General features: G+C 40.1%; 2 protein-coding genes across 3 annotated transcripts; both read left to right on the top strand.

Annotated features, from left to right (window-relative positions):
• The first annotated feature begins 737 nt into the window (after positions 1-737).
• Positions 738-5,061, top strand: LOC103471193 (serine/threonine-protein phosphatase 2A catalytic subunit beta isoform-like). Of its 2 annotated transcripts, none has more exons than XM_081611349.1 (8): positions 738-955; positions 1,049-1,289; positions 2,241-2,450; positions 2,656-2,829; positions 2,926-3,015; positions 3,668-3,829; positions 4,160-4,278; positions 4,385-5,061. In XM_081611349.1, exons 2-8 carry the CDS (start codon positions 1,188-1,190, stop codon positions 4,455-4,457), a joined length of 930 nt encoding a protein of 309 aa, XP_081467475.1. In that variant the 5' UTR covers positions 738-955; positions 1,049-1,187; the 3' UTR covers positions 4,458-5,061. The 2 variants fall into 2 exon arrangements, with proteins under 2 accessions (XP_081467475.1, XP_017162701.1); XM_017307212.2 differs by having other exon boundaries at positions 858-965.
• A 1,333-nt stretch (positions 5,062-6,394) lies between these two features.
• sfxn1 (sideroflexin 1) lies at positions 6,395-17,627 on the top strand. The gene is made up of 11 exons (XM_081611348.1): positions 6,395-6,545; positions 10,148-10,317; positions 10,390-10,560; positions 11,573-11,671; positions 11,781-11,856; positions 12,011-12,096; positions 12,739-12,866; positions 12,954-13,003; positions 13,193-13,242; positions 14,261-14,308; positions 14,386-17,627. Exons 2-11 carry the CDS (start codon positions 10,154-10,156, stop codon positions 14,480-14,482), a joined length of 969 nt encoding a protein of 322 aa, XP_081467474.1. The 5' UTR covers positions 6,395-6,545; positions 10,148-10,153; the 3' UTR covers positions 14,483-17,627.
• Positions 17,628-17,981: the final 354 nt, after the last annotated feature.

Below are 17,981 nucleotides of genomic sequence, written 5' to 3'. Positions count from 1 at the left end.
AGGGAAAATTTGCAGTGAAAGCCCTATATCTGTCAAACCTCAAATGCAGGTGGCACTAATAAAAAGAAGTAAAACCTGACTAACAACATGACATTAGATTAAAAAAAAGTATATATCATGATGATTCAATCTAAAAAAAAGTCCAGAAACTAAAGTCATTGAAATATTTCATTGTATAAGTTTTTACAGTAATTTCTAAGGTTTTGGAACTTCATTGACCTACAGTGAGCACCAACATTAAAAATGAAGAGAACAAGGAACAGTAGGAGTCCTTTCCACGAGTGTCTAACCTACCGAAATGACTCCAAGAGCACATCAACCACTCATCCAGGTGGCTACAGGTAAATCTGGGCCAAGAACTAAAGCACTGTGCCTCACAGGCCTCAGTTAAGGGCAAGGTTCATGCCTCAACAATAAGACCGAGACTGGCCAAAAATGACATTTTTAGGAAAGCTCCAATTTCAGTGCTGATAAAAACAACACCCCTTCTTTCACTCGCCCACCCCTAAAAGAAAGGAAAAAAAGAAAACAAACAGCAACACAACAATAACAACAAAAACAAAAAACACCTTAATGACCCCCAAGTTACACAAGCCTCCGCAGAGTGACAAAAGAAAATCTTTATAAGCCATTTACAGAAAAAAATCTAAATACCGTCCAATATTTTAACTTCACAATATTTGACCGTTTCCCCCTCCCCGGCGTGTAAATGGTGCGGACCCACATGTACTGCGTGACCTGTAATGTCTATTGAGGTTTACATGATAAAGTATCAATTTTTATCCTTCAAACAGAGAATATAGTTCAGAGGGTAATTTAATAGAGCTATTTACACCTTTAACATTATTATTATTTTTTTTATTATTAAACTAAGACACTGATTTGATCCACGCTGGGCGCGGTGACATCATTAAAAATAATACGCGTTGATCTGCAGTGTCGCTTTCCGATCAAGGTAAGCAAAGGTGAGCTTCTTGGTTATTTTTCTCTGATAACAACGAACAGCACTACTAGTGCATGCAAACATCACAACATCTGTATTAACCAGCTGCAGGAACGGGGCAACCACTCCCATCCCAATCCTCATCCACCACCACCACCACCTGCTGGGAGACGCAGAGCAGTCACAACATACCTACCGGGTTTCCTGCGGGCTTAAAAGCTGGTCGGCTTGCAGGCTGACAAGCATGGATGACAAATCGTTCACCAAGGAGGTGGATGGCTGGATCGAACAGCTGAATGAATGCAAACAGCTAACAGAGAACCAGGTTAAACTCCTGTGTGAGAAGGTAAATGCTGCTAATGTTTATAGGCTGATTTAATGGCTAGCGGGCAGCTAGCTGGCACGTCTTCTGAATATCTGACTTGGAAGGGGATATTTTCCGCAACAACAGAAACCATTTGACTGCAGCCTCCATATTCGAGAGATGCTACTCGAATATGGAGAAATGCCTTCAATTTGTTTTGCATACTGGTACCTTCACAAAACGCTCTGGCATACTCAGGAATAACCTGCTGCACGATCCGAAAGATCACAACAGCTATTGTTTTCTCCATATCTTGTTCATAATACCTATAATGCCACCGCTGGTGAATTTTGATGTGGGCCATAGACAATTGCCCAGGGCAGCATTAAATGGGGAAGCATGAGCACGAAATATATAAAAAAACAACCAACAAACAAAATCAGTTGCACCTTGAACAAGTTTTCTATTGCTTTTATGTACATGCAAACAGTGGGGAGATGGTACCGCTTGGTGTTTCGGGAAGCAAGGTAAATTCTTTTTGCCAGGCTGTAAAGGCGTCATGCTCCAGATTCTTAGATAATTTCCTACATTTTAAAAGAGTCTGGAAGGCAGCAGAAGGAGGGGCTTGTCCAAGGTGCATGTTATGCGATAATCTTGCTAAACAGGAGACCTGTCGCCTGGATAATTAAAATGACTAAGATTAAAAAATAATTACCAGTATAGTTTTGTTGGAGTTTTCACATAAACGTCTTTGATTTAAAGAACGTTGCACTCGTTTACTGTGACTTAAAACAAGTCATTTCTGTCCATTTTTTTTCTCAATTAAAATATTTCTGAACTGCCAATTTTCTCTTTCTCTCTCATCTTCTGTCTCAAGTAAGGTCACAAGTCTTTTGTTCTTTGTCACTGCCTGCTTTCCACGTGTAAAGTAAATCGCCGGTTTCTGTGGAGGCACCCGTATGATCTTGAGTTTTTCTCGGCTCTTTATTCCAGGCCAAAGAAATTCTTACCAAGGAGTCCAATGTACAGGAGGTGAGATGCCCAGTGACCGTCTGTGGAGATGTCCATGGGCAGTTTCATGACCTCATGGAGCTGTTCAAGATAGGAGGGAAGTCTCCAGACACCAACTACCTCTTCATGGGAGACTATGTTGACAGAGGCTACTACTCTGTGGAGACGGTGACACTGCTGGTTTCTTTAAAGGTTAAACTTCTAACATTAATGCATATTTAAAGCCTAGTTGGCTATAAAAATATTTTTTCTTTTCTACAATTGTGAGCCTTCATGTTCAACATTTTAATGTTATTGGAGAAACTGGTTCTGAACGCTGGGAATATGAGTCTGCAAATTAATCTTGACATAAATGTCTATGAACCCTTTGAAAGTGCATTATTTTCTGTTTGAATAGGTACGATTCCCTGAAAGAATCACAATTCTCAGAGGGAACCATGAGAGCAGACAGATCACACAAGTGTATGGTTTCTATGATGAGTGCCTGAGGAAGTATGGAAACGCTAATGTCTGGAAATACTTCACAGACCTTTTTGACTATCTGCCCCTCACTGCACTAGTAGATAACCAGGTAAGGGTGTGTATATGGAGCACCGTAGAGGAGAGTACTTAGAGTTATGTAAAAACCAAAAACAAAGACTCATGTATTTACATTCCTGTCTTTAAGATTTTCTGCCTTCATGGAGGATTGTCCCCCTCCATAGACACGCTGGAGCACATCAGAGCGCTGGATCGGTTACAGGAGGTTCCTCATGAGGTACGATCACCCCATCTCAATTTAAACCATCGGCTGCAATAACGTGATTTCTATATCAGCCGTATTTGTAAAGACAAATGCCAGGAAAGGAACAAATTCAGATGTGCATGTAGCATTGGCACTTGGCTAGGGGATGTGTTGAAATGGCCGTCTCTGCTGATCCAGAATTATATAGACTTTGTTTTGGAGTACGCATTGGACGCATATTGCCTCCGAGTTATCTCAGAGGAAAAGTTTGCCAACCACTAATCAGCCTTCCTTGACTATTTCAGTCCTCAGACTTAAATCCCGAAGAAATCCTGAGGAGTTGAAGGAGAAAAAGCTAAAGAGAGAACTCAGCCTTCTGGTCCATCTAACGCTCTAAAATCCACTTCCAATTGTTAATAGTCATTGTCTTGCTAATTGAAATGGATGAATTACATTGTCAGCATGTCATCAACGTCTGCAAAGGTTTCATAAAAGAAAAATTAATTTGATACAAATGTATTCAAGTAGTGAAACATCCAAAAAGAGGACAGCACTGCTCTGGGGAGAGTATGCAGAGAGGAGTAGTGTTTCTGTAGGTTCAAGGTTAAAGAGTAGAGGGTGATTTATATGTATGTATAAAGTGAGGGATGCTCCACCAACACTGACACTTTGCTCCATGTCTTAGGGTCCTATGTGTGACCTGTTATGGTCTGACCCAGATGACCGTGGTGGCTGGGGAATCTCACCCCGTGGTGCCGGCTACACATTCGGCCAGGATATATCTGAGACTTTCAACCACGCAAACGGCTTAACTTTAGTTTCAAGAGCCCACCAGCTGGTGATGGAGGTACTGTGACTTTCACTGCTCACTGAATAATAATAAATGGGTTCTAAATGGCTAATGCTGTGTTTTTTTTTTTAGACATCATGACCACGAGATTCTCTTCATACAACATGTGCATTAATCTAAAATTTAACCCTAACTTGTTAAGCAGGCCTTTGCATTCGGTTTATTGGGAAACATAAATATGTGTGAATAGTTCTTACCTCCTGTCATGTTCCAGATGCTTTCAGATAATCATGCCCATGTTTAAACAACCATGGAAACAGGATTTGCATCTTAAACACCATTCATGGCCCCAACAGTTAGTAACACTTAGCGTATCTCTTGATCCAGGGTTTTAATTGGTGCCACGACCGCAACGTAGTGACAATTTTCAGTGCACCAAATTACTGTTATCGCTGTGGAAACCAGGCGGCAATCATGGAGCTCGATGATACCCTGAAATACTCCTTGTAAGTGCAGTCTCTCTTCTAAATCCAAATATTCTAGTGGAACTCTGCTGTTTTGTAAATGCAAAATACATTTACAAGTAACGATTAGCTCTGATGTCTCCTTTAGTCTCCAGTTTGACCCTGCGCCTCGCAGAGGAGAGCCCCATGTGACGAGGCGCACACCAGACTACTTCCTGTAAAACAACACAATGAGAGGCTGCACAGAGGCTGAAGAAATGGAGACCGTGGTGGTACACAGGCTTTGTGCCATGATATTGACTTTCACAAACAACTTCTTCTTGATTTTTACCTGTCTGTGCATGAATTAAGTGCTTGGAATGATTGCCACTCTTTACTGTACTGTTACACTACCTGCTGGTATGTCAGGAAATTAAAAAAAATATTACCGATGACGAGTTAGACTGTTGGACCAAATAAGGTCTTTAAACTGCATCCCGTATTTGGCATGACCTTATATCCAAGAAAGCAGTGAAAGCATTATAGGTTTTATTTTGTAGCCAAAGTACAACAGCGTATTCTGGAAGTAGAATAATAAGGTTAAAAGCCAGAATTGTGTATGATCTACTTACACTTTTGTATTTGCTTTTTTTTCTTCTTTTTGCTGCATTGCATTGGGAGAATGTTCTTTTTATACCATTTCAAGTAGTTCTGCTTCTGTTATCACAATGTATTTATTTAAACCTGCATTACTGCTGCAAATGATCTTACTTGTGTAGTATAACTTAATGTTTTTCAGCCAGAACTATCTAAAATAAAGACGTTGGCATTCCCTCTCTCCCTCGACAGTTACGGTGCCTTCGCTTTCTGTTTGGAGGTCAGATTATTCAAGTTCACAGTCGTGAAACTCAACAACGGAGGTCTCAGTATCAAGTATAGCTGCTGGACATACAGTAAAAGATATATTGAAAGTTGCACATGTAATTATTTATAAACACTTCAAGCATTTTTTTCATTAGACAAAACAGACATATAACTTTATGACACCCAAATGTGAACATGTTCTTTTGATGTTTGAACACATGAAATTGAGATAAATTAATCATTGTTTTGTATTCCTAATTAGCAGACTACTTACTACAACTTGTAACAAATTTCACTGGCTTTCAAACCTGCTATTGGAACCTACAACTTTGTGTAAGGTTGATGTTTTATGCTTGTTAAAAGAAACATTTGAATTACTCTGATCTACAAGTTGATGTGGAATAATAGTCTCAATGTAAGTCTACCTAAATATTTCAGAATTGTAGAGTTCATAGATTTTTCTTGAGGGTAACGGCATTTTTCAGACTGAGAAAAATTGCAATGTTGGGTTCCTTCCTGTTCAATTGAATGTATTCAACTGAGACATTTTTATCCTAATTTAGGTTTACATCAAAGATAATACATCAAAATATTAAAAAAATTACAACTGTTTATTTGCAATCAAACATGATAAATTAGAAAATATGTATATTTGTAAGTCCATCTGCTGTTTCTACTCGTTCTCGACGTGTGCCCAGAGAAATCTCAGACGAAATGAGTCACCACCTCAGAGTCACCACTAGATGGAGACAGAGTTCTTATTGTAACTCACCGATGACCATGAGATCATCGCGTTGATACCCAGAGTGTAAGACAAGCTAATTGATTTTATTTATTTTTACAACATATTTTGTCTATCTTTTGTACTTTGCATAAACTCACATTAATATTTTGATTGTAATTATGTGTATCGTTTCCATTATTTTAATTGAACTGTTATTTATGTTCTGAACTAAAATGGCTTTTGTTTTAGGACGTATCACCTTAGCACTGGTGTTCGCATATTTCCGCAATTTTCTCGCACAAGTGTGTGGATTTTCTAAAGTTTTAACGCATTAACGATTTACTGCCTTGAAAATAAATTTCGCAGCGATGCTGCAGCTTTAGCGGAGGTTAACGTCTACAAAATAAAAGCTTGGTATCAAAAACGAAATGGGCTGAGGCATTCTTGGTCGCATAATATTTTCCCTAAATATCGCATTTCATTTAATAGAAGAGGACGTTCGTGCCCTTTCTTCAAAACGCCTGTTTTTTTTGTTGTTTTTTTTAGCATACATAAGTGTGTTTTCCAGTGTTGCACGGAGGCAGGACTTTTATTTTCCCGTGTAGTGTTTCCGGGCTGTGGGGAACGCTCCGTGTTGTCTGCTGTACTGACGCTGCTGCATGTAAAATTAGCTGGCTGCAGCCAGTTAGGGCCACCCTCTCTCTCTCACACACATACACAGACTCCCGGAGCCCACAGTGCAGTAAGTAACCTGTGCATTTATCTGATTTGGATCCGCAGAGAGGAACCCCGTTTCCTCCGATGGGGAGGGGACACAAATCAGATGTCGTGGCTCTTCAAAAACGCCAGCTGATACTAGTTGAATCTGGAGCGTCTCACAGCTGGATAATAGCTGGCGTCTGACAGATGTGGTTCCTTATTATTCTGCTAGAAACGAGGAAGCTCTGGGTCTGATTGATTAGAAGAGGCTTTGTGCTTGTTGTTCTTCCAGATGTTCTTGCAGCTCCAGCTGCAGTCCAGATCTGACTGGTCTGTGTCAGGTTGGAAGTTGGCATCCGATTCGAAGCTTCCTATACGGCACTTTGACTAAAGGGCAATTCTGCTAATTTAACGTCATCCGCTCTATTTCTAAATCTGAATTATTTAGAAGTGTCAAATTTAACTTGAATTCATTTGGATTTCGGTTCATTATTGTTGTTGGGCTATTTTGCATTTTTTAAATATTCTGTAAAACATTTATTTTTGGAATCAATTTGTGAAAACTCAAAAATGAGCAGTTTCGTGCTTTTTTTTGGTCTTCACGAGTTTTCATGGAGTTGATCTTTTACCATACAAGTTACAAAATACAAAGATCAAAATTATGCAGAGTTTGTAAAATAGTTTGTGATTTCACCAATCATTATTTGACTTATGAAAACTCCAAAAGAGAAATGTTATGGCTTTTTGTGCCTGTAGAAGTTTATCTCAGATAAAATCTAGCTTGAAAGGTACACCTCTACACTAATGACAAAATCTATAAAGTACAGTTCTTTAGTCAAATTGTAACGAGTCAAAGAATTGTGATTTTACTTTCTTGTTTATTAATCACACTTTCAGGTTTGCCATTTTTAAAGAATAACAGATTAAACCTTTTTCAGAGTTAATTATAGAGTGATTGCAGATTCCGTAGTATGTAGTTTGGTGTTTGTAAAACTATTTTTCAATTTGAGAAAATGACTTATTTATCTCAACACCATGTCACGATTGGTCCAGATTCAGTTATTTTACACTGATGACAGATTCAATAAAGCAATATTTGTAATTTTAGTGTTTTAAGACACATTTTGGTTTCACGTCATTTTATATTGAGTTCAGCTTACAAAATACAACTTTTCTGAGTTGTTCAATATTGTTGGATTCTATTAAATGCTTTTCAAAACTTTTATTCCATTTGCATAAACTCCCTCTAGAAAACTGTGAGTTAATTGACCCTGAGACCACTTTGCAAAGTTTGAAAAGAACTACACTTCAGATCAGAAAGTGACAAAAATTGTTTTATACATAACAGATTCTATATAACAGTGCTTGATTTAAAAAAACAAAAAAAAGCAAAAACAATAAGCGGTTTTCATAAAATCTAAAATAGGTTTCATAGACCCAGGCAATTCAAGTTTAAATCAATCAATCAAGTGTATTTATATAACACTTCAGCAACAGGGCAGTTCAAAGTGCTTTATATCAGAAAAACATCATAAACACACAATTAAGTCACCAAAATATGTAATATTTCCAACTATAGAGAGTCACATCTACTCTTGACAGGTTGTATGTAGCGGAATAGCCCTTTAATGAAGAGCGGAATCCGACACTTCTAATCAGACGCCAACTTCAGCATCGTTGGGCATTGAGTGCATCCAACGTGTTTACCCTGCGATCACTGACAGAAAGCTGCAGCGTGTAAACAGTATAAAGTCGCCCTTATAGCATCTCCTGTGATGCTGCTTGTGTTCATTATGTGATTAATGTATCTCGAGTTGCTGTGAATTTCAGGTTAATGGGTAGCCACGAAGGCCCCCTGTGATTGGCTGAGAGTGAGGGCAGAAGCAGCTCGGGGTCTGCAGATTAAAGGCGGACGGTGAACAAAGTTCAGTCCTCTCGTGTCACATTAATCTGTCTCTCTCAGCGTCAGATTAATGCTATTAATATATTAATCAATGTTTGTACTACATAAAGTGAAGAGTTCCGCAACCGCTGTCCAGAACACCGATTTAAAGTTCTAAACCTTTAATTGAGTCGGCTTGCCTTCTGCACAGCACAGCATGGCACAACTTTATGAAGCAGTTAAATACTTAAATTCTTGCAGCTGACTGTCATGATGCTGGATTCCTCTCCTCTTTCATCACGTGTGTGGTCCAAATGATGTAATACCTCACCGGGGTTTCATGCTGGCGCACAGAAAAAAATAATTTTAATACACTAATACCCAGAAATGGTAGGGAAATATACCAAATCATTAGAACTTTGCTATTTTAACGCTGGCACCACATGTCACTGAGAAACTTAACTAATATGAAACTAAAAACTGCTGACGCTGCACTAACGGTGGTGATGAAATGCCTAAATGCACAACTTGTACCCCCATCTTTAGCAGCAGGAACTTTAAGTAGCTTTAGAACATCATGTCCATTTAATGAGATTGTCATGTTGTTTTATCCAAAACTCTCTTAAGGTCAAGACTGGGCTTTGACTTGGTCATTGTTAACACTTTGTTCCGTTCCTTTGCAGCCATCCTGACGTAGATTTGTTGTATTGGGTTGTTTTCCCCCTTGCTGTAGGTGCTAATTAGCTATACATCACGTTTAATTTGGGCAATCTTTCCCTTTCAAAATAATTAGAACCTAATTTAATTCAAGTACAAGTAAGGACAATTCAAATATCGACAATAGTTTGAGAATCATAATGTGGTGTTTGAAATGAATATTTATTCCTGTAAAGTAAAATACTTCAAATAGTCTGGAAGAAGTATGATAACCCTCCTCAGATTGATGAGATGCAATAAGTCCCTGAAATATTTGCTGATATGTTTCCCCCTGAACGTATAAACACATGTATGTTCAGAGCGTCAAAAAGGACAACCTCCCACTTTCATAGATCTGTGTTACTCAGATGGGTCAACATCTGCCTGCTTATTTTGCCTTTAAGTCCCTTGGAAGCAGCAAAGATGAATTTTGTCTTCCCGCAACTCTTGCTGCCTAGTTGGTTGCCAAATCGTCCGCAAAACTCAGTCAAATAACTTCTATGGTGTTTTAACTTCCTGTAGCAGCTTGTTTGCAGTGCAGCAACATCATCAGAATTACTCGGTGTCCTTGCTTACAAAGAGTTTGAAAGTTTTTCCTCGTCGCTTTGGCCCTACTCATATAGCAACCTTTACTCAGAATAATGAGCATCCTGCTTTGCACATTTATAATAATTATCTTCTCTGACTTTGCAGCCTTATTTGCTTTCATATTGTGAAAGAACTTTTTCTTTAATAAAATGCAAAGTTACGTGACTAAAAGCACACTTTCTACACTCAGGCTCTGGTTTACTGATTTAAATCCTCCAATCCCTTTAAGACTTTCTGCAAACTGCTGTTGAGTTACAGTTTGAGATTTACCCTTTTGCTGCACTCATGGCCGGGTGCCTATAGTCCTCGTGCCAAGTCTGGCCATTGCCATGGCAACATTATACTGAACTGAAAGGAGCATTGTATCTCTCTAGTACTACTTCTCTGACTTCTTTCCCCCCAAATACAAGTCATTTGTACTGGAGGGACGCCCAGCACTCACTAACACCTCTCATCCTTTTACCATTTCTCTCTGTAAGATAAATATGGCAGCCGAGCTATCAACCTCCATAAACATCAAGGAGCCCCGGTGGGACCAGAGCACATTTGTTGGTCGAGCCAAACATTTCTTCACCGTCACAGACCCGAGGAACATCCTCCTGACCAATGAACAACTCTCACATGCACATTCAATCATCACTGACTACAGGTAAAGCAGTTCAGCAGGAACAGGGAGTGACTTTGGAAAGAGGGTTTTGCTCACACGTTCTCGATCTTGCAGAAAAGGCATCGTCTCGCCGGGTCTGACGGAAGACGAACTGTGGAGGGCCAAGTATGTTTTCGACTCGGCCTTTCATCCCGACACCGAGGAGAAGATGATTCTGATCGGCCGCATGTCGGCTCAGGTTCCCATGAACATGACCATCACTGGGTGTATGATGACGTTTTATAAGTAAGATCTGCACACACACACACACACACACACCTTGTGACTTGGTGAACTTTGCTGGGACGTTTTCTGACACTTTATTCAGTGCCTTGCAGAGCTATTCATACCACTTAATCTTTTTTTTTTCCGCATTTTGCTACATTACAGCACATTAGTGAACAAACGGCGTCATAAAGACCGAGGAATGCAGCAGACAGGTCAGAGATAAATGGAGACGTTATACAACACCTAAGAATGGACTGTTCTGAATATTTTATAAATATGAGAAGAATAGGGCAACACTTAAAATCTACCTTTAGGAGATCATTGATTAGAAAATCAGGCAACAGACCACTAGTCTACTGCCTAACCCACGACTCAGGTAGAATAATCAAGAGAAACATCCTCTGTGCACTCTACAAATCTGGCTTTCATGGAAGAGTGGCATGAAGAAAGCAATTCTTGAAAGGACAGAAATAGTGTTTTTTATAGTTTGCCACTAGCCAGGGTTTAAGATTGAGCATCAGTCCAGGCAACGATCCTCAACATACATCCAGGGATGCAATGCCTTAGATCAAAGCATATTAATTGGTTAAGAATGGCCCAGTCAAAGTTTAGACCAAATTCCATTTGAGATTCTGCTGCAAAACTTGACCAGATTCTCTTCTTTCAGTCTGACTGAAAATGAAGTATTTGCAAAAAAAGAAAGTTTTTTTTAAGCTGGTAGAAACATAACCCAAAACACTTGCAAGTGTATATAATAAGAAGGGCAGTTCATATCCAAAAGTATTAACTCAGAGAGGCTAGATGAAAAGATCCTGCAATTTTCTAGTTCTAATTGATCAAATCCTAATACTTTATAACAATCTGCTTTTTTTTCCTCCTACTGATTCATCACATATAGTCCTGATACTATAATATGTATTGAGATTTAAAAAATTAACACATTGCAAGGCTCTATAAATCACCTTATGGATCATATTATAACACCAGTAAGTGCTGATTTGATTGTATTGTACTTGTGCTCTTCTCACAGGACAACTCCTGCCGTGCTGTTCTGGCAGTGGATCAATCAGTCCTTCAATGCAATAGTGAACTACACCAACAGGAGCGGCGACGCTCCGATCACAGTCAGGTAGGAGACAGCAGCCGCAGCTCGGACTCAGCCACGTACGGATTAACCCTTTAATTCAACCGCTCCTGTGCGGACCGCTTTGGTTTAATGCGAACTTTTCTGTTTGCAGTCAGCTTGGCACAGCTTATGTCTCTGCTACCACAGGGGCAGTCGCCACCGCTCTAGGACTAAATGCACTAACAAAGGTACCACCTCATCTAACCCCCGTAACGCATCCCATTATAATGGCAGCTCTTGTGTTGACTCTTTGACGGACGTGCTGCTGTTTGACGGGGAAAGCTTCAAGTCCAGCCTCAGAGACGAAGCAGTCAGACGAATCTGTTTGTTGCTCTCCCGCAGCACGTGTCTCCGCTGATTGGACGGTTCGTGCCGTTTGCTGCTGTAGCGGCTGCTAACTGTATCAACATCCCGCTGATGAGACAAAGGTAAAGGAGGGGTGGTGAACGGGGAATATGCTCACTTAGCCTTGCTGTTGTAGAACAGCGTCACTTCCAAGCGCCTGGTTGGGATGTACTCGATAGAGAAGTGTGTGTGTGTCCCGATGAGGCCCGTTTGTCAGATTAGCTTTTGAAAATGACAATGTCTCAGCAGTTATAACGCAAGCTCTAATTTCTGAAGTAAGACGCTTTTATTGGTCTGATGTAATGTTCTAATCTTTCATGTTTTCATGAGCTGGAAGCTGAAAATCACTACAAATAGCAGAAATTAATGCTTGGAAACCTCAAAGAAGTCTCTGTGGTATTCATACGGTGTTCAACTTAGTGAATTAAATTTGTGAATTTTCAGTAATACTCTTAATTTATTGAATATGACTACAGATAGAGCCATATCCTACTAATGGAGATATGGTGGCCACAAAATGCTACTTTTTGTTTAATTAAGATAAGATTAAGATAATTCTCCTGCCTTCTTTGCCACCCTCCTCACTGTGCGTCTTTGGTCAGGTTTATTTCTGACCAGAAATCAAAGTGTCTAGAAACTCTAATCAACTTGAGAATCATTTTCTATCACAACGTTTAATGAAAGGTGCTGCATAAACGAAGCTTGACTGGTTGATTTGTCTTCAGAGAACTTCAACATGGGATTCCCATAACAGACGAAAATGACAACAGGTTAGGAGAGTCAACAAAAGCTGCTCAGCAGGCCATCTCTCAGGTCGTGGTCTCCAGGATCCTCATGGCTTCTCCAGGAATGGGTATGAGTCCCTCCGTTTGGTCAGACTTTATATTAACAATCTGAGTTGCACGCTCTGCGAAGTCACGCCTCGTTGGTCTCTTTCCAGCCATCCCTCCGTTTTTAATGAATCACCTGGAAAAGAAGGCTTTCCTGAAGGTAAGCGTGAGCTGCACTCTTCAAGACAAAAAGCGGCGCTCCCGTGAAGCTAGGCAGTCGGTTGAAGTTGGCCCCCTTTCAGCCTCGACCCGACAGAGGAATGAAAAGAGCTGAGACCATACCGCTCTTGTATGGGAGTTCCCCGCCGCCTTTGTGTGCCTCGGTCATTTTTCTGCCTTGTCTTTTCAGAGGTTTCCATGGATGAGTGCACCCATTCAAGTCAGCCTGGTGGGATTCTGGTGAGTGGTCAGAGATGGCCCACCTGATAAGCTCTCATGAGAGTCCTCTCAAATATCAGCCTAATTTCTCACAGCGGAGACATTTGATCACCATAATCCCAGGGTTGAAGCGGCAAACTGAGGCCTTCAGGTCACAGCGAAGGAGTTTAGAGGAAATGCTTTGTTTCCTCTTCTGAAAAATTATTCATCTGCTGTACACCTCTCTTCAGAGGTTCAAGTTAAAGCTACGGCCAGCATTTTGTTCCGATACGATGATGGTCATTAGCAGCGCTCACTGCAGTATAACAAACCAGTGAAAAAGAAAGCACGCCCCATTTAAAGTTTAAGGGGTTTTTTTTCCCCCGTAAGATGTAAAAATGATAAAAACGCACAACAAAACTGGAAAACCTGTGTATCAATAACTAAGTACATGGCTGAGCTTTCATCTAAGTATTAGCCGTGAGACAGAAGACCTCGCGAAGACCACAAAACAAACCCGAATCATCACACCTCTACCACCGTGCTTTACAGTTAGCATGAACGTTAGCGTGAACGTGTTTTTTGTTGAGGATTGTTATGGTCAAACATACTTAGTTTAGCTTCAGCTGTTCAAAGCACTTTGTTCAAGAAGTCCTGCGGTTCATTCAGATGAAGTTTTGCAATCGTAAGTTGTGTTGCCGTGTTGTTGGTAAGACGAGGCTTTTGACTCAAAGAAGCTGTGGAGAATGTGCTAAGATGCCCACTGCGTTTTCCTCGAGAGTAATTTTTCTCACGTTAGAATAGTGGCAACTACTTTGCCTCATAAATCCTATGGAAGCAGTAACAGCATCCTTACATTTTTGAGTAGACTCAGTTGAATGTTTTGGACCAAATCATTAATATAAGTCCTGGTATGTAAATCCTTCATGCTGAAAGAGGGTGTACTTTCTTTCTTATCAGGACTGCGAGCGCAAATCTTCGTGCCCTATATGCTACACTTGTGTAACAGCTCACTCTGATAGCACAAGCACATTTATTGTCTTTGTCGTTTCTTGCTCAGCCTGGTGTTTGCCACTCCTTTGTGCTGCGCATTGTTCCCTCAGAAGAGGTGAGTGAGTTTATAACTCTGCTCCGATAAAAACTCAACCTGAGCCACGTTAACTCTTCCCTCCCCGTCCGATCCAGCTCCATGTCCGTCAGCCGCCTGGAGCCGGAGCTGCAGGAGAAAATCCGGGCCAGCCACCCGGGAGTGGAGCGGGTCTACTTCAACAAAGGGCTATGAGCGCGCATCCAAACTCTGCCATAGGTCAGCTGTAGACTCGGCCCTCACCGCTCTGACTACCCTCCTCATTTAGTGTGCCAAAGTTAGGTTTTCTTGTCTTATTTCCAACGTTCACGTCCACATCTGAGGTCTCCCTCTCACAGTCAGTCTCTGTTAAAAAATAAATAAATAAATAAATCAGGGCCAAATATTTGCTTTTATCAATGTGATTGTTTTTTTGCTTTTTTTGCAAAAGGATTCTTGCACAGGGCTAGATGAAATGATTTAAAGGGGTAGTATTACGCCATTTCAAAGAATAAGAAAGCAACTGTCACCTTAAGTTGTTTTAGAAATGCTGTTTAAATCCATCATGACTTAAAAGAAATTTGACATTACAACATAATGCCTTGAAATTGGGCCTGTGTCTCTTTAAGAAGCTCCTGCTCTTGCTCCGCCTTCAGGAAGTCGTTACAACATTTTTCCATTAAGCCTTTAACAACATTTCTTGCCAGATTTGCACTGCGAAGTAGGTCTTATGTTGAGCTCAGTAGATGCACAGTCCCACCAGGTGTTTTCTAATTGCTGCTGCTGCTAGTCTGAAGGGATGAGTGTGGGAGTCGTGGAGAAGGGATGCTGTGTGATGCGGAAGCTCGGCTTGCAGACTGCAGCTGGAGGCGCTTTGTGGAAAAGACGTCACTCTGTGAGAGCAAGTGCCTCTGTTCCTGAGATTAAAGGATTTCTCAAACATGCATGAAAGAATCAAGGCAACACTCAAAAGTATGTTGTTGAGAAGGGAATGACACTAGAACATGCCGACTTTACTTAGTACTGCCCCTTTAACGTTCCTCCCAGCGGGTTTGTTGTTACCTGTGTGAACTTGTTTGAAGTGAACATTTCTTCTGTGCAGTGTTTAGTTTTAGTTTGGTGACTCGTTGCTCGTTTGATCCCATGAATCACCGTACTTCAGGTTGGCAGACAGTTTTTAACCTGCTTACATTACAACTGGTTCAAAACACGCAGGGTTTTTCCCTCTTTTTTTTTGTTCTTTTTTTTTTGCCAAATTGGTACTGATGCTTTTTAAAAGAAAATCTATCGACAATTGCCACCTCTTGACCTGAGTTCCTTTGGGAAAGTGATTACTTTAAAACAAGCTTCTCGACATCTAACTGTGGATCTTAAGCTGATTCTCAAGGGATCTGCCCTGTAAAAATGTGATGTAGCGACGGTTGCTGCCAGTGACGGGCCAACATGGTGCTATTTGATGTCTTAATAATCAGTGTTTATCATATTATTTATTCTGCTTGCCAGACACACACGAACAAACCACTGCTCATGTGAAAATGATGAAAAAGACCTTTCGGTTCTCCTCAGCCTCATCCTAACATTTACTGAGAGTTGCATAATTTCTGTTGAACTTTTGCAAATCTGGGGACGTTTAACCACACGAAACAAATGTATGCGTAGAGGAGCAGACGGTCGCATAAACGTTTCCTCTCGTTGACGCCGCAAACTTTTGTGTGCCTCATTCTAAGTAGCACATAATTGAGAAGTGGAAGAAAAGAAATGATGCATGGTTTTTAAAATTCTTTCGCAAATAAAAATCTGGAGAGCTCAAGCTCACTGGGATTAGGTCGAGACATTTCTAAGCATCAATTTTCAAGTTTTGCCATAGATTCTCAGTTGGCTACAGGTCTGGACTTTGGACCATTCCGACGCATGACTGGACTTTGATCCAAATCGTTTCTCTGTCGCTCTGGCCGAATGTTTAGATTAGACAATGCTCTAGGAAATGTTTTCTAACTTAAAGTTTATTTAAACATCTCCAAAACTTGGCTTGTCTGCTGGGATTTTGTTCTTTCTGATGCTGTTGGTAAACATTGGCACTGTGTTTTGTAATTAAGTGACTCCTTCAGATTTTATTCAAGGGTATCGGAATAAAGAGGGCTAAATACAAACACATGGCTCTGTTTTTGGAGTTCTTGTTCATTAAAAATGTTCCAGGCCATGCATCGTTTTCCTTCCACTTTACGTTTATGTTCTACTTAGTGCTGCTCTATCAGAGTCTCAATAAAAAAAAAAAATATTGAAGCTGATTGAAAACTAGTGTGACTTTTCACACATGCATTTGGGAGTTTATACCTACTGCTTTCAGGTATAAAACTGGAGAAAAGATGCATGAAAGAAGGATTAATGAAATCTGAGATTTCTTTCCAAGACTTTGTGGACATTTGAACTCGTCAGTGACATTTTATCCTGCTGAGTCTGAGGAATGTGGAAACTGTGCAGCTACAGTCTCCTGCTCAGCGTTTTGTCTTTTGTCCAGGCTAACAGATAAAACACCAACTCTACTGTTACTTGAGCTCATAGTATATCTTTGACCTCTTTTTTTTTTTCCCTCCCTAAAAAAATGCTATTGTCATCAGTGAGCTATTCATATAGAATATTCATCGTTAAGCATTATTAAAATCAGGGATAAGAGACAAATAAAAGATTAACTTGACACCAGAAAACTTAACATGCAATGTTTATCCAAACAAATCCAACTTTTGGACTTTAAAATAAACCTTTAACTATATTTCTGAGGACCAGGCATGCAGTGAGATTGTGCTCCACTTACCACAGACGTTTACATTCCTCAATGACCATCGATTCAGTCCTTGTGCAGCCCTTCCCCTTCATGGTGTTTTAATGTTTTCTGTGACCTTCCTCACGTAAGTTGTTGTGTGAGTAACTTCACTTTAGACCGTGGGTGTTTTTAGGAGCTGTTCCTGGCTGATTTGAAGTGAAGGTTATTCTTGTCTTCAAGGTAACTGAATGTAGTCCCAGGTGTTAAAAGACGTGTTGGTTTAGAAAAGCACAAACAAGCGACAAAATGCAGCACATTTTTAAAAACTTGTTCATCTTTGATTAGTGAATGACAAAGTTTTAAAAAAAAACAAACTCCTTTATTTGAAATGGATTAAAGCTGCACCTCATCTGATGGCTCTTTTTAAGTGTTGGAAGTTTAACCCTTAAATTTCAGCATCGCAACCAAAGTGATTCAAATGGACATGAGGGTAAAAAGTCATTAACTGTTTCATGTGACAAAAACCGTGATTGTTCTGCAGTAACATGGGGTGATGTGATGTTAACAGTATCTGGGTGAAATAAAGGTAATTTAATCCGTTTTGTGTCGTTTGTTCATTTTAAGTAGATGGCTCCACCTTTTGGTCACGGGCACAGGAGCATAATAAAAATGCAGGAATAATCTGAAAGTTTATTTCAGAAATTCTTAAAAAAAAAATCCTCATTACACTCACAGTAAAACATAGCTTATTTCTGTTTCTTTAATTTCTTGCAACTACTGAAAACGAAATTTCCTGAAAGATGTATCTTTCAGAAAACCAGTTGTTTTACAGAAATGTTATATTATGATCATGTGTTACTATCAAGGGGAAGACTTGATGTCCAGCTGACAAGATTAGCCATGAAAGGTGGATAGTAAAGAAGCTGGTTGGTCAAGCTGTAGTTCCTGCTTAAT

This window comes from Poecilia reticulata, chromosome 10 (assembly GCF_904066995.2).
Source record: "Poecilia reticulata chromosome 10, P_reticulata-male-v2, whole genome shotgun sequence".
NCBI classification, from domain to species: Eukaryota; Metazoa; Chordata; class Actinopteri; order Cyprinodontiformes; family Poeciliidae; genus Poecilia; species Poecilia reticulata.
Note: the sequence above shows the minus strand (reverse complement) of the source record. Positions and strands in the feature narration are given on the sequence as shown.